The sequence below is a fragment of the Myotis davidii genome, unplaced genomic scaffold (assembly GCF_000327345.1).
Source record: "Myotis davidii unplaced genomic scaffold, ASM32734v1 scaffold534, whole genome shotgun sequence".
Classification (NCBI taxonomy): Eukaryota; Metazoa; Chordata; class Mammalia; order Chiroptera; family Vespertilionidae; genus Myotis; species Myotis davidii.
This window is the reverse complement of record NW_006286678.1, coordinates 3,379,866-3,397,142: the sequence shown is the minus strand read 5'-3', so window position 1 is coordinate 3,397,142 and position 17,277 is coordinate 3,379,866. Positions and strand designations below refer to the sequence as shown.

Genomic DNA, 17,277 nt, shown 5'->3' with positions numbered 1-17,277 from the left:
CTCAGTGCAGAGACCAAGAACTAGAGCTCTCTGGCCCTGAAAACACTGTTTTGTCTCGATTTTACAAGCACAGAAATACACTTCTGTTTCTATGGTCTCTGTCCCATAATATAAAACGTGTTCCTAAAACTAATGTAATATTGTATGCTAACTGCAGTGGACAAATAAATTAAAAATAAATAAAAACGTTCCTTGTGCTAGTGTCAACCCCCGGAAAATAATCCCTTTTGTGTCCCTAAGTGCAGATAGCTTCTTTCTGAATCTGAGCATCAGTCCATCAGGTATTCTCCCCTGAAACCCTGCCTTCAAATATACAGGGTCAGGAGGTCAGAAAGGGCGGCTGGCTGTTTCCTGCCCAGTTTGTTCAATAGGAGATACCCTGACCATCCAGCCACCGTTTGCCATTCACAGAGAAATTTAGGAAATTCCTTAACCAAATCTACCGAGATAAAACTTGAAGCAATTTGATGACCTAACTTTTAAAATCTGAAAATTGGCTAGCAGTTTCTAGTTTCTTAAAAGTTAAATCTTTACCATATGGACCTTAAATATTTACACAGGAGGAAACATAGGTCCACAAAAAGGCTTGTATACACATTTGTAGCAGCTTTATTATTAAGAGTATTAATCTGGAAACAACCCAAATGTTCACCAACAGGTGAATATATAAATATAAATAAATTGTAGTTTATCCATATAATGGCATACTATCTATACTAATAAAAAGGTAATATGCTAATTAGACGGGGAGACCTTCTGCACATCCTTCTGGACGTTCTTCTGGACAAAGCCATAGTGCTGGGGCTGAGGTAGAGGCAGGGGAGCAATAAGGCTGGCAAGGGAGGGAAGTTGGGGGTGAGAAGGCCGGCACGGGGGGCAGTCAGGGGTGAGCAGGCCAGCAGTGGGGGCAGTCGGGGGCGAGCAGGCCAGCAGGGGGGTGCAGTTGGGGCGATCAGGCCAGAAGGGGGGTGCAGTTGGGGGCAATCAGGCCAGCAAGCAGAGTGGTTATGGGCGATCAGGCAGGCAGGCAGGTGAGCAGTTAGGAGCCAGCAGTCCTGGATTGCAAGAGGGATGTCCAACTGCGGGTTTAGGCCCGATCCCACAGGCAGTCAGACATCCTCCGAGGGGTCCCAGATTGGAGAGAGTGCAGGCTTGGCTGAGGGAAACCCCTCCTCCCCCTGTGCACAAATTTCATGCACTAGGCCACTAGTTCAACAATAAAAAGGCATGAACTGATGAATAATTCTATATTAGCGAAGTCGAGAATGGGGAAAGTTCATCTGTATGATAGAACTTGGATCAGTGGTTGCCTGGGACAGGAGGTGGAGGGGGGTTAATTGCAAAGGAGAAAGAGAACTCTTTGGAGCGACAGATGGTCTATTATCTTGATTGTGTGGTATCTACATTTGTCAAAACCCATCAAACTATACTATAAATGGGCATTTTTAATTAAGTGTAAATTGTACTTGGATGAAATATAAGCAGGCTCCACGACTGGTGAGTATGAGAAACAGGAACATGAGCTTGGTGCCGGTTTGCCTGACCAGACCCACATCTCGGGAGTCTGCTGGTTATTGCTCAGGTGGTGCTGTGAGATCTTTGGCCACGTGATGGTGCCAGAGAACCAAGAATGGACTGGGGTCTGATAGGATTCTGAGCCTGTTTGTGCTGATCCACAGCATTAAAGAGAGAAATATTACAGAGTGTGGAGAGTCAAGCTGGGTAATCCATGGGCAAATGTTTCATAGTCGTCAGCTGCCATACAAATAGATGATATCGTGATTTAAAAAAAGAAGAGAAAACAAGCTCTAAACATGACAGAAAACTTTTGAAGATTTTAGAGCAGTTATTCTTCAGCCTGTTTTTTGGTGCTAGGGATATATTCTAAATTTCCCAGGAATCACGATCACATATTCTATCCTACTGTCAGGTCATGTTATCTCGAGTTTGGGTCTGGGAAGAGCAGAATCCGCGTGGTAGGCAGTGGTAGCTATTAAAGGAAACAAAGCTGCCTGAATCATGAGGCCTGTGGGAGGAAGAACAGGTGCTAAGTTGAGACTGGAGACATGGACCTGTCTGCTGAAATGGCAGGCTGCCTGCAGTAGGGCCCCTGCCGAGATCTAGGCCAAGGGAGCAGTGAGTCGATATGGAGTCTGAGAGACGGTTCTCTCCAATACGCCAGGTACAGGCTCCACCGATCCAATGATCAGGTGGTCAGGGAAAGGCAGGTTTCTACCCTTATCTTCCTTGGATTCTCCGCTTGAAAGAAGTTTTGTTTTGTGTGTTTGGTGCCATAATCTAAGAACTAAGAAACTGTGAACATTAATTTGCTGCAGAAAGTAAAACGATTACTTAGTCTTTCTGTGCCCTGGGCTTTGCTTTATTTTGTTTTTGTAATTAACAGTCAACTGCTTTAACTAGAGGAGCAGTCTCCCGGTCTCCCTCAGATTCTTATTTATCATTCTAAAACACAGCTTAATGTTTTTTCTCAAAAAAGGGCTTTGCTTATAGAGTCCTTTTCAATGGCAGGTTCTGCTCATACTTTAAAAATACTATCCAGACTCTTAATGATCTGCTCTAATGGCGAGGAAGTGTGGTACAGATTTCTGCAAACACAGAACTCTGTCCAGCAGATTTGGGGCCTTTTGCTGAGCTAATGAAGGCCTAACCCAACTCTATACCTGGAAAACAACAAAACAAGCAAGCGTTTGTTTGTACATGTAGAATTCAGTGTCACCCAGCCACGGCATCGTGGTTGTCATCGACAGAAAGCATCTCGGTCCCTGGAAGCATAATAGCTGAGAGCAGCCATCCTGGATACTGCTTTGGGGATGTGGAATATGATAAATACCATCAGAGTGACTCCCTCTCTAGGAACAAATAGTGCTGCCTCCGGATACAAATCCTTGGTGGAAGGGTGTAAATCAAGAAGGAATAAGCATTAAGATGTTAATAAAAGGGAGGGGCAGTCGTGGCTGGCAGACCCAGATGGGTTTGCTACCGAGAAGTTGGCAACAACAGAACATCAGAGCTCAGCAGGCTTCCGTTTCCTCCCCGTCGGAAAGTGCAGTAGAGGAGTGCGGCCTGGAAGTCAGGAGCCCTTGGCTTCCCTGGTCCCAGCCCCAGCCTTCTCTTCCAGGCTAAACCAGGGGCACCGCTCCTGGCATTTCCCCACTTAAATGCAGTGTGGCCCCACTTAAATGGTGATCATGGAATAAAGTAGAACCAATTAAGTACCTCAAGTGATTTTTTAAGAAGTGAGGATAAAGAACTTTACTTGAACCTAAGCATTGTTTCTGTTATCATTAGGTATGCTATGTTGACTATGGATTTAGTGAAAATGTTGAAAAGAGCAAAGCATACAAATTGAACCCAAGGTTCTGTTCCCTCTCATTCCAAGCTACAAAGTGTAAGCTAGCAGGTAAGAGGAACTTTTTTGAATGTTCTTTCCATTTTGATACGTTATTACCATTTTACTTTGTGGTTAAATCCTAAAATGTACTAAGTATCCGAAGGTGTTTATAATGTGTTATTTTTTTGAAAGGTATAAATATCATGTCTAATATCATCTTTATCAGATGTGATCATTATAAAAATATAATGCTTTTATTATATTTTGTTATATAGAACATACATATTTATTTTCTTATAAATATGTCTGTTGGCCATCTTAAAGGATTGTTGTTTTTTATCTAAATTTCCACTAACAACTGCTGGAGGCCCTGTATCATGGAATTTGATCAGTTTAAATCATGTTGTTCAAACTGTTTTGAAGTGACTCCCAGCTTCATTCATTCCTAGCGAGATGGACTCCGGGTGCTGCTTACTACCAAGCAACACACTTTCATGCGCCCAAGCATGAGTTTGGCCACAGGTCATGTGCACTCTCCTGCAGTCACTGTTCCTTCCTTTCCTCCTCAAGGAGCATAGAGGAATGCACATGTGTGAGAGGGACATTGTAGGGATACACTGGGAGTATGGAGGATACGGTGGCCATGTTAGTGATGAAGAAAGATATTGAAATATGTATGCATCATGCCGGGAGAGGCTGAGCTTAAATTCAGAAAATGATCAAAATTCTTTCATGAGAATTAGCCCTGTGAAGAAATCCCTCCTTCCCAGGAAGGGTAAATCTTTGTGTCAGAGGAGCTGGGTTTGGCTCTATCTGTGGGATAAACCTCAAGTTATTTTAAAAGCCTGTTACAAACCTGTGGGAGTTCGTTTTGAAAAGAATGTCTCAGCATAGGACAAGATTGAGGATGCTGAAATGAAAGAGCAGTTGATAAGAACGATAAAGTTATATGTGTGGAGAACAGAACAAGAATGAGAGAAATGTTGCTCTGAGGGACCCTGTGAGCTTTTGCTTGTGGACCTAAAGGCGAAAAATAGAGAAATAGACATTATAGTACCATTGGGGAGGCGAGAGCTAGTTTTAATTAGTTTAATGATTAACTTAAAGTTGTCACATATACGATACATGGAATTATAATTTTCAAAGAATTTGAAGAGTAATTAGACTAAAACAAAATTCCTCTCTATCCGTATTATGATAAACACTATTGAATCTTTCTACAATAAGTCAGAAAGTTCCTTGGTATCTTTAGGGTCATCATGGTATACTTAAAAGGAAGAAGGAGGAAAGAAAGAAGGAAGGAAGGAAGGAAGGAAGGGAGGGCAGTTGTCTAAATTTCCAATAAATGCATGTTCATTTTTATAAGAAAAATAATTGTGTATATTTAATTAGAAAATGAAAAAAGTCAAGGATATAGTTTTGGAAAGAACATTACAAATACATGATGGGCAGAAATGATTGATAGCATTTTTTATGCATTAGATTTTTAAAAAATATATGTTCGTATATAAGGTGAAGGTTACTTCTTCTATGGTAGAAACTCTGATTCATGGTCAATTTTTCTTCTTGTTTTAAATTGCCTGCTTTAGTGTGAGTATTCAAAAAGGCATCCATATTATAATATATATTTTAAAACCTAAAGGTGGTTATTTAAATGAGATTGTAAAACACAGCTTTCCCATAAAATTGAAGAATTTTGTAGTAAAGTCTTAACTGTAATAAGTATCCAAATCAAACACAACCCAGCTGGCATGGCTCAGTGGTTGAGCCTTGACCTATGAACCAGGAGGTTATGTTTCAATTCCTGGTCAGGGCACATGCCTGGGTTTCAGTGTGGGGCATGCAGGAGGTAGCGATCGATGATTCCCTCTTGTCATTGATGTTTCTATCTCTCGCTCCCTTTCCCTTCTTCTCTGAAATAAATAAATAAATAAAAACCACAATCCATCTATCCATCTTAAAATGATTCTTCTAACTAAGTAGAAATTAAAATATTCACTGTTTTTCAGGGTTGGAAGCTCTCAGTGATGATCCTGGTTTAGTGAAGGTGGTTGAATCTTTAACTTGTGGGAAGATCTTTGCAGTGGAAATTCTTGAAAAAGCTGATATTCCACTTGTTATTCTGTATGATACCTCAGGAGAAGATGATATCAATATCAATGCCACCTGCTTAAAGGCCATATGTGACAAGTCACTCGAGGCGCACCTTCAGGTACCACTGTGACCACTGCTATCATCTGTTATACATATCATAGGAAAGGAAGTTATCAGAAAAGGATGTTGTAAATTTTAGGCTAATGCTAGATACAGACAGATTACATACGTATTGAGAAAAACGGGCAGAGGGGCTAGAAGTGAGGAACATGCCAAAACCATAATAGTAATTATTAGGAATTGGATCTTTGTTTTATTTTCTAGTTTCTATAATATATGTAATAACTTCATATGAAATTATTTTGCAAAGACAATAGGGGAGGATATTACAAAAGACAAGAAAATTAAATCAATGAAGATGTTTATTAAAGAACTAGAGGTCCGATGCATGAAATTCGTGCAAGAGTAGGCCTTCCTTCCCCCAGCTGCCAGCACCGGCTTCCCTCTGGCACCTGGCACCAAGCTTCCCTTGCAGCTCCAGCCTCCTCCAGACTAATTAGCATATTATGATTTTTTTTATTATAGATTAGCTTTAACATTTTAAAAATGTGAAGAATAAAACCTTTAAATAAATTATAAAACAAACAAAAATAAATTATAAAACAGCCACTGTAAAGAATAGGATGAGATGTTAAAAATGATCATTTTAAAGGCTTCATGGCAATGTTGGGAAAATATTTGTTTTAATGAGTAGAACAACAGTGAATTATTATTATAATTTGACTAAAGATGGCTAAATTAAACCTCTACTGTGATTAAACATTTTTTAAATTATAAAATTCTTGTGGCCTGTGGACACAGATTAGAAAGTAGGTGATAATGGGATTGATTTGGTGATAATTTTTTATTTCCATTTCTGTAATGTTGAAAAAATATATTTTATGTAATAATTCTTTTTCTAAATTAATGGAGAGAAAATAAAACTAAAGTGAAGGATATTCTCAGCTTTTCAGACAATGGAAAGTGTTAATAAGTTAATGTATGCAAAAAGTCTGTTTTATGCCTGATACAGATGATATCAGATATTTCTTTTGGAAAGAGAGGAACCTAAATTAGTTTTTACATTTAAGTTATGGATTTTATTCTGTCCTATTTATCCTCCAACTTAGAAGATTTTTACATATGTGTTTATTGATTTCAGAGAGGAAGGCAGAGGGAAGGAGAGATAGAAACATCAATGATGAGAGAGAATCATTGATTGGCTGCCTCCTACTGGGGATCGAGCCTGCAACCTGGGCAAGTGCTCTTGACTGGAATTGAACCTGGGACCCTTCAGTCTGCAGGTCGTAGCCACTGAGCCAAACCAGCTGGGGTGAACTTAGAAGATTTTTAGATAGACACCCCTTACATAGGGAGGAACTGTGCTCTATTCTCAAGCCTCCTTGGCATGTCCTTGTTCGTTCCAGGTTGATGCCATGTACACCAATGTCAGAGTGACTAATATTTGCTCTGATGGCACACTCTACTGCCAGGTGCCTTGTAAGGGGCTGAACAAGCTCAATGACCTTCTGCAGAAGATAGAGGATTACTTCCATTGTAAGGTATGTCAGAGCATCATCTACCTCTAAAGTTAGTCCTGAAATTGCAAATAAGTGGCCTCTACATTTATGTACATATGAGTAACTTTTGAATAGTTTGAGGTAGAATAGTGGGTATTAGCCACAGATTGCCAGTGTAAAACAAAACAAAACCCTTCCCCACACACACTGGTTCCTGCATTATAAAATGAGGGTAAAACTGTGTACAGGTGGGATTGTCAGGAGAACAAGTTGCAAGCCTGCTTAATGAGCACAGAGCCTGACTAATTAAGTAAGTGCTCGGCAACTGATAGATTTGTTACTGATAAGGTGCAGGTGGTGATCCTACAGTGCCTGCCTGTCTGCCAGAGCCAGCTGGCTCCTCTGCCTTGGGCAGCAGTGAAACCATGGAATTTAGGAGAATAAGACCTCTGGCATCACCTCCCCCAAGCTCTTTATGGTCTCTGAGCACCTACCACCTCAGCAAATGTGGTTCTGCAGTTTAAATTTGTTAATGAGCTTCTTACCCTTTAAATCTAGTAGTCTTTTCTGAATCAGGATATGTAGAGGTTTTGATTTAAGGTTCTAACTAAGCAGTGGTTCTCAACCGTCTGGCCCTCTAAATACAGTTCCTTATGTTGTGACCCAACCATAAAATTATTTTCGTTGCTATTTCATAACTGTAATGTTGCTACTGTTATGAATCGTAATGCAAATATCTGATATGCAGGATGGTCTTAGGCGACCCCCGTGAAAGGGTCGTTCGACCACCAAAGGGGTCGCGACCCACAGGTTGAGAACCACTGTAAGTGCTTTCCTTAGCTCCATTAGGACATTATAGTCACAATGCAGAATATGCTGTGATTTCTGAGTGATAAACCCTAATGCCACTTCCACCCTGACTCCCTCGCCCCTGGAAGTGACCCCTAGCCTCTAACCTACAAAGCACACTGAGGCCTCGTGGCACTTACGCAGTACTGAACTTTAGCTGTTCGGGTCGTGGTTTGTCTTAGAGCAGTGATGGCGAACCTTTTGAGTTCAGCGTGTCAGCATTTTGAAAAACCCTAACTTAACTCTGGTGCCGTGTCACATATAGAAATTTTTTGATATTTGCAACCATAGTAAAACAAAGATTTATATTTTTGATATTTATTTTATATATTTAAATGCCATTTAACAAAGAAAAATCAACCAAAAAAATGAGTTCACATGTCACCTCTGACACATGTGTCATAGGTTCGCCATCACAGGCTTAGAATGTAGGCTTCTTGGGGGCAGAGACTGAGCTTTACTGGTAAGCGCCTTCATTTAGGGGCTGTATTACCTAATCCAGTGTTTTACATAGAACGGTATTTCCTAAATTTGTGCTGAATTAGGTTAAGCCTGTATTCAGACTACAGCCTAGAATTAAGGCATTAAATCTATAGTTTTGCCTCTTTCTGTGTTAGAGATGTTTTAGCTAGATCTCAAGGTCATTAGGATTGATTTGCTAATCTATCTTGGAGAAATCTGACACATCCAGAGATCTGACGCCAGCGCTCATTTGCATGCATGTGCTTACAACCTGTGGTGGTGACAAGCACTCTGGATAGTCCCTGGTGCTCTTGTAACCCAAGTGGAGGCGTGACCTGTGGGGAAGAGTAAGATACCGCGGCAGGTCCCCAGCTTCAAGGGTGGAGCAGAGGAGGATGAAGAGACCTAAAGCTATGATGTGTTGGCTTTCATGGGCTCTGATGTCCATATTTTAAAATCCTGTCTGAATCTAACTGTTAGGTGATGAATAAAGAGACCTATTGACAGCTCGCCCAGCCTCCTCACTGTTCTGCTCTTTGTCGAATTCATCCTCCCTCTTCATGTTTGGCTGGTGGCGCCCGAGCCTGCATGAATCACACCGACCTCCCTCCTGGCCTTTTTAGACATTTTAACAAGGCTGATTTATGAGCCTGTGCAAGGAAGGAGCGTAGATCGCTGCCATCAACAAGTGTAGAGAAGTGAGGCAGAAGCTCTGTGACCCTGGGCGTGTATCCTCGGATTGCATGTGGGCGAAGCAGTCAGCCTGTGCCACACGCTGTTTCCCAGGCGGTGTAGCAGATGCTCTGTGCCGAGAGTAATAAAGTGTCATGCATTCTGTTTTGCAGCACATGACCTCAGAGTACTTCGTTTCCTTACCCTTCTGTGGGAAGATCTGCCTCTTCCATTGCAAAGGAAAATGGTTGCGAGTAGAGGTAAAAATTCATCACTTGACTTTTTTAAAAACTTATTATGAAACATTTCAAACAGACAAGTTTTTTAAAAATGGAAAAAGCAATTTGAGAAATAAAATACGACCAATATGGCCAATGCTCCCTGTCTTCAAACCCTTTCTTCTACTGCCACCCCTGAATTTGGTGTTTCTCATTCCTATTCATTTCGTTTTACTTTTGCTATGTTTGTAACTATATACATATACTTTTACTATCTAGATACTTTCATATACAGGTTCGAGAAATATAGAAATGAATATAAATATTTATAATAAAAATAAATGAACATGGTATAACTAGATGAAAAATGTTTTTAAAATATATATAAATAGTAAAATGCATTGGTTCTTCTGAGACATGCATTTTATTCTTTGTGCGATTCATCCATGTCCATGTGTGCAGCTCTGGTTCATTTGTTTTCATTGCTGTGTGAAGTAACCATGTGTGAATATGCCAACATTGTCACTCCATTCTCCTGATGATGGATATTTAGGTTGTTTCTAATTGTTTGTTATGAACAATGTCACCACGAACCTTCCTGTGCATATCCCCCAGGGCACATGTGTAGGAAAGGCAGATCTGGGTATAGGAAACACGTATCTTCAGCTTCACAAGATGATTGCCTAACTGCTCTCCACAGTCGCCCTTCCATTGACACTGTGACCCTTTGAGAGTTCCAGCTTCTTGGGGGCGTCTCAAACCCTCTCTCCCTCCTGCCCAGAATGGCTTTGGCTTCAATGTTCACACACTCCTCTATTGCCAGTCCCTAATGAGTGTCTTATTTTCTTACAAGCTCAGTTATGAATTTGAAAGGTTTGTTATATTTTATCATGTATTTCTGCATGTTTTTCAAAGGTGAATTTTTTATTTTTGTGGTTACTGTTTCTTTCCATTCTTTGTGTCTTTTTTAAACATAGCTAATTTTCTCAATTGTTGAAATTGAAAATTTGGGCTTTATTTTACTTTCTCTGTTTTTCCTTTGTTACAGAGGTTCTTAATCTAGGTGTGGAGACCTCTACTTTCAGGGTTCTTGCAAATTGTGTGTGTGTGTGTGTGTGTATGTGTGTGTGTGTGTATAATGTATTTGGGGGGAAAATATCTAATTTTTGTAGGATTCTCAAAGAAACTAACCCTAAGAAGGTAAGAACCATTGCTCTATTGATTTTTAATACTGTGTAAGCAACATATTGAAAACTAAATTATACTGGTTTTCCCTTTATTTCAGTAAAACTTGGTTATGTCTACTTTAATGAATGCAGCAATTTTGAAGTAATTCTTGTCATTAATGTGAATGTGTGTCAGAAGGCTGAGATCTGGGGTTATAGGAACAAGAGTTTTGTGCTTAGCTATAAACTTCAAAAACATGACTCATTAAGAAGAACATGGCCTTATTTGAATTTTAAAGTTTGTGATGTTTAGTGTATAATATATAAATGCACAAATACTAATTTCTTTAAATTTTTATTTTGAAATAATTTTAGACTTTTAAAAAATTGCAGAAATAGTTCAGAGTTCCTATATGCCTCTTACTGACCATCTCCAAATGTTATCATCTTGCATATAACCAATATCAAAACCAGGAAATTAACACTGACACAATATTATTAACTCCACTTCAGAACTTCCTGACATTTCCCAGATTGTCCCTCAAATGCCCTTTGTCTGGCCCAGGATCCCAAGTTGTATTTAGTTGTCATGTCCTCTCAGTTTTCTCCAACTGGCAGTTGCTTTGTCTTTGTTGTTCATGGCCTTTTAAAGGGCAGCAAAATTTTGTAGAGTATCTCTCAACTTCAGTTTCTTCAGGCTATGCCTATTTGGTAAAAATAACTTTTCAGCTTATGCTCAAATCTTTAGAATAATATCTAGTACTATTTTTATTATCAAATTGTGTATTGAATATCTTTGAGATAGCAAAAGTGTTTATTCTTTTAGTGATGCACATAGAAAAATTAAGGAAGGATAATTGATTAATGAAAAGCAGATCATGTGTTTAAATGATATATTTGCTCTTGACACATCAATTTGAGTACCTATGCATTTTTAACTTATTCTATACATCCAGTCAGCTTCATTTCGTGGTTGTCCATCTCCCTGCCATTATTCTTCCTCTAAACACATCCTGAGTGGTCTGCATTCGCTTTCTACAGTATCATATGTTCTAATTTTTGTAAATCAATTTTTTGTAAAAGCACGGATAAAAGATTAAAAGGATAATTATAACCTATAGAATATATATGTATATATTATTCACTTATAGGATATATGTGAAATGCCAATTCTAGGCATTTTCTCCTCTTGAAAGCTTGCTCTAATATCTACTTCCTGTCTGGGTCAGGTGCCCATCTCTATGTTCTCATCGTTTCTAACTTTATTATTGCCTGTACTACATTATTTTATGATTATATATTCGTGTTATCTCTTATGAGACTAGGAACTCTTTAAGATGTGAAAGTATATCTCTGTGGCCCAGTTATGCCTGGATATAAGTATTCAATATATACCATTCCTACTAATATACATACTCAGTGTATATGTTTGAATAAATACATTTTAGAAGGCTGCCTCATTGTACTGTTTGTGTTTATCATATCTTAAGGATTTAAAAATTGTATTAATAAAGTATTCTCGCCGAAACCGGTTTGGCTCAGTGGATAGAGCGTCGGCCTGCGGACTGAAAGGTCCCAGGTTCGATTCCGGTCAAGGGCATGTACTTGGGTTGCGCGCACTTCCCCAGTGGGGGATGAGCAGGAGGCAGCTGATCGATGTTTCTCTCTCATCGATGTTTCTAACTCTCTATCTCTTTCTAAAAAAAAATAAAGTATTCTCTGGGGCAGTGGAACAGGCTTTACTTCTGGGAAATCTGACTTCCATGCCAAGACTGGTTCAGTTGTTCATGGCGGTCACTATGTTGAAGGCACCACCATTCCTATGGTGGCAATTAGCGCAGCTGTAGGCATAAAGTTCCCGCCCAGATGACCATCCTCATGGGGCTGCATTTGGCCAGTGTATTCAATGATGCCAAATGTCACAATGACTTATTAAGGGAAATTATGGGCATTTAAAGATTCACCTAGTATCTTATAAATCAGATGTTGCCTTAATTTAATGTGTAATTTTCCCATTTTTGAATCACTAATTTGGACTTATTTTACCTCTCTATGACTTTCTGAGTTTCAAATTTTTAGTTAGAGCAAATGAAGAGAATTATCATTGGGTTTTCTGACAAAGCTACAAAATACCATTTATGGTTTAAAAATATATAGCATTTACTTGCTAAAAGTAAAATTCGGACTCTGAATTATCTCTATTCTTTATTTCCGCATTGCTAAGACAATCATTTTTTTCTCACATTTTAAGATTGTGGAGAGCAGACTGCATCTTATAATCAGCAATACATAATGTGTCAAATTGTTTTATAGTCAGTAGTGTCCTAGAATTGAAAATATAGTAAATATTACTATATTTGTTAATTTTACTGATTATTACTAGTTTAGTGATTGGTACTGACTAAATTAACAACAAGATGTTGAAATCCAATCTACTCTAAAAGAATACATGTAAGTACTTTTTAAAGTAAGAGATAATTTGGTAACGGAAGTCTGTGTTGCTTTTACATGCAGTTTAGAGTTGAACAAAATGTCATGGCACAGAACCATTTTGACCTTTGGGACGTGCTCATTAATGAGCCAACTTGTCTCATTGCAGATCATGAACGTTCACAGCAGCCGGACTCTGGATGTTCAATTCCTGGACTCCGGCACCGTGACATCCGTGAAAGTATCTGAGCTCAGGGAGATTCCCTCTCGGTTTCTACGAGAAATGGTTTCGATACCGTCGCAGGTACTGCGTGTTACAAGCTCAGGAGGTTTGCTGGAGGAGACTTGAGTGTGTTTGTAATCATGTTGTGAGATGCCCAATCAGTTTTGATCTTCATAATGATTGAAGTCCGAGTTTGTAACAAAATTGGAAATGATCCAAATGTGGTTGTTCACTCGTTTCCAGATATAAAATTCAGTTGTCTTAGACAAGAATACCGGTCAGACTTATAGAACATTGTTTGATCTTTGTTTTCAAGTATGTTCGGTCATTGGGGTATGTTGTCCAGTTAGAGGTTCCATTTTAATAATTTAGTCAGTGCCAACTTCTACACAGCTTTAAGGTATTGTATGTAAGTAATTACTTCCAGAGTTCTTTGATTAGAACACATTATCTATGGAAATATGTTTATATTTAACATTTTCTTATATGATGTTTTCCCCATAGGTTTTAGTAAAAAGATTAACCTCAGCCTGTTTCTCCTCTATTGGTAAAAAAAAAAAAAAAATTGAATTTTGAATTAATTTATATTGTTTAGAACTATGTCCTACCTTTAGTTTTGTTTTTTGGTTTTTTAATATATTTTTATTGATTTCAGAGAGGAAGGGAAAGGGGGAGAGAGTTGGAAACATTAATGATGAAAAAGAATCATTGATCGGCTACCTCTTGCATGATGGGGATTGAGCCCACAACTGGGACATGTCAGAACCAGGAATTGAACCGTGACCTCCCGGTTCATAGGTCAGCGCTAGCACTGAGCCAGGCTGACTGGGCTATTTCCTACCTTTAGGAGAGGTAGAGGATTTTGTATAAAAATTAATCTTTTTTGAAAATAAAATTGTTCGACATTCTGTAATTTTAAAAGGCTGCTTGACTTACATGTGCAAGAAGATATCTTATGCCATCAAAGCTCAGTGAATAAAAAGCACTTGTTCATAATCAGCATGGCTTTTATTTCTCTCACTCCAGTTACCACTACCTTTTCTAAAATGACTATTACAGAGCAGCTGTTTAACTTGGGATCAAGCCAGTTTTCAAAATCACTTTTATTGCTCCACCATAATTTTGAAAATTGTTAGACTTTTAAGTGCTACTTTCCCTTGATAGCACCTCTGACCTCTATACCCCTTGTTAGAACATCCACCATGGCCAGCCTTACGGAGGGGAAGGAGATGGGGGCTCCATCCCACTGCTTCTGACTGTCTGAAAGTCACAAAGACCTTCTTTAGCTACAGCATTAAAAGCCATGACAACTTTTTCTATTAATCTTATCCAAATTCACTGTTTAATAGATGTGAAGTTGGGGGGACTCTAAAAGCCATTGAGGCCAAGCCTTTGGCTAACAGCATCTCCCCAAAAGGTCTAAGTCAGAGCAGCAAACTGATGGCCTCTCGGCCAAAGCTGACTCATGAATATTGGGTTTGGCCTCTTGGCTCTTAGTGTTTTAAAATGTGAATTGTTTGCCAGAATTTAAAAATCAGATAATTTAACACTTGACAAACTAGAAAATTGGACAATATTGAGTGTTCTCCTTTATGGGACAGTACTCTGTGGAGCATGGGAAGTGGCATTCTCCCCGGAGGGCCAGTATGCTGGCCCCACCTGGCCGCCTCACTCCCTCATCACCTGCCTGGCCCCTGCAGGTATAGAGTGTGTGACCTCATCCAGGGGACACATTGAGAGACTCAGACCCGAAAAAGAGGAAAGAAGGAATCCAGGAAGTAGGTTGTGTTCCCCTCACAGAATTGCCTCCATCAGTTCAACAGCTTCCATGAGACTGCAGGGGTCCCTGAGGTCACCTTTTACTACCACCTGCTGTAGCCATTTTACAAAAGCTTGTGCAGAGGTGGTGGAAGGCGAAAGGATTGTGGGAACTGAGGCTTTTAGCTATCGATGGGTCTCAGTTTTTCTTCATTCTCATTACAACCTCCTCCCAAAGGTGAGCAGAACTGCCTGGCACCTACGAGTGCTCAGGAAATGCTGAATGAAGCACGTGAGCCTCCAAGAGGATTCTTCCAACAGGACTCAGTTTTCATCCAAATGATACTTCATTTTTTTTTAAGTTGGGTTTAGAGGGAAGACCTAGACATAAGTCCCAATCCTGTCTTCTCGGTTCTGTGATCTGATAGTCTCTCCACATCTGTTTCGCCATCTATATAATAGGGTCACAACGTTGGCCTGTCAAGCAGAGAAGTATTGTAGGGTGAGAAGTAGGTGAAGTGCCTGATATGAGCGTTGGCTGGTAATAGGAGTAAAGATAATAGTATAATATAAACAGAGCCAGGAAGAAAGCAGGTGCTCCAGCCTGAGCACTGTGATTGTCATTATTAGCTATTGCTGTCGCTTGCTTTCTATCTTGGCAACATCTGACTTGTAGGAAAATAATATTGACGTTACTCACAAGTACCTATTTTAAGGTAGTGTGCTTGCTTTTCATCATGTTTTCTTTTTCAGGCCATCAGGTGCTGTTTAGCAGATGTTCCACAATCTGTTGGCATGTGGACGCCAGATGCTGTGCTTTGGTTAAGAGATTCTGTTTTGAATTGCTCAGACTGTAGCATTAAGGTTAGTTATCTTATTGGTCTCGATACATTTAGGAAGGGAGCCGTCAGCCAGAAGGGCTCATTTGTTTGTGTGTGAAAGAATACTGTAAACTGATGCTTTCACACCTGAGATTGGTTACATGTATAGTGAAAAGATATTTCATGGTTTAATTTTTAAAAATATATTCTTATTGATTTCAGAGAGGAAGGGAGAGGGAGAGATAGAAACATCAGTGATGAAAGAGAATCATTGATTGGCTGCCTCCTGCACGCCCCCTACTGGGGATCGAGTCTGCAACTGGGGCATGTGCCCTTGACAGGAATCGAACCTGGGATCCTTCAGTCTACAGGCCGACACTTTATCCACTGAGCCAAACGGTTAGGGCTCAGATTTAATTTTTATGTAAAAACTTATTCTGAGGAGTGGCCACGTTAGAGGGGTTAATGGGGGCGGAGGGGAGACATCTGTAATACTTTCAACAATAAAGATAAATTTTTTAAAATGAACTTACTCTGTATCTCCAATACTATTTTAAAACCCTTTATATAATTTTCCCGTTATTATCAAGGTAGCAGACATGGTTCTCTGCTCCTATTTTGTACCGGGATAAGGAATTAAATCCCCAACAGAGGGACCACCATATACGTCTTGATAAATGTTTCTAAAAATCATTTAAGTCCTCTATTTCTTTTTTTCTAATAGATTATAAACAAATTATTTGCTTATAATCCTGTTTTTTGCCTCTTTTCCTAAAGTTTGCTTCAACTGCTTGATTTATTTAGTTTGTTTTTTTATACTTTTGCACCTTCATATCAAAAACATTGCTCATATTTCCAAGAATAGAAATGCAAAATGATATTTCTCTGTTTTAACTAATGCAAATTGTGTTGTCATTTTATATGAAAATTTAATAATGAAATGTCCTTGAGAAATAACTTCATGAAGATTTCTAAATTATTCTAGCTCACACTGATTTTCCTCTCTTCATACTCCTTTTGGGTTTATAATGTGCAGTTCCTCACTTAATTATGTATCATCATTTTATATTATTTAATTGACACATGATAATGAATATTGTTTTCTCAGCTACTTTTTCAGCTCCTAAATTCAGAGCATTGGGTACTCAATAAAAATATTTTAATGGTTGATTTTTGAAACGGTACTTCTGTATCATAAATGTCAAAATGAATTAGCAGTCGGTACCTTGTTAGCACTCCAGGTGATGAATTGAAGTAGATTCATCTTGCCAGGGGGAAAAAAAAAGCAATTTTAAGTAAATCACTGCAGCAGGATGGCCTTGCAGGTGTCTCCCTGTCTTCAGGCCTGGTCTCCGCCTTTCACTCCTGGCCTGATGTGTTAAAAACTAGATGTGGCTAGAAGTATCTCATGTTTGTCATTTCTAAGATAAGCCAGAGGAGCTGATGAGAAGACTTGAACAGTCAGTCACCCAGCAGTACAGCCCATGATCAGTGTCTGCTGTTCCCAGGCAGGCGCTCACTCCGCTGGCAGGAAGAGGTAGCAAGGTCGTCAAAGGTCTCCTGGGCAAAGGTGCAACCTGCCCCTCTGGCCCCAGCTTCCCTCCTCTCTCCTCCCAGAGGTCCCTCTTCCCTCAAGTAACTGGGGAGGGGGGAGGGCTGAGGGGATATTAGGA

At 39.5% G+C, this 17,277-nt stretch overlaps 1 protein-coding gene across 1 annotated transcript in view; it reads left to right on the top strand.

Moving 5' to 3' along the window:
• Positions 1 to 17,277, top strand: part of TDRD7 (tudor domain containing 7) — a 47,006-nt gene that overhangs the window by 23,575 nt on the left and 6,154 nt on the right. Inside the window, exons 8-13 of the mRNA XM_006758452.2 lie at positions 3,310 to 3,421; positions 5,362 to 5,564; positions 6,913 to 7,047; positions 9,162 to 9,248; positions 12,972 to 13,106; positions 15,537 to 15,647. Of these exons, the coding sequence (XP_006758515.1) occupies positions 3,310 to 3,421; positions 5,362 to 5,564; positions 6,913 to 7,047; positions 9,162 to 9,248; positions 12,972 to 13,106; positions 15,537 to 15,647 (783 nt within the window). The remainder of the gene's footprint in view (positions 1 to 3,309; positions 3,422 to 5,361; positions 5,565 to 6,912; positions 7,048 to 9,161; positions 9,249 to 12,971; positions 13,107 to 15,536; positions 15,648 to 17,277) is intronic.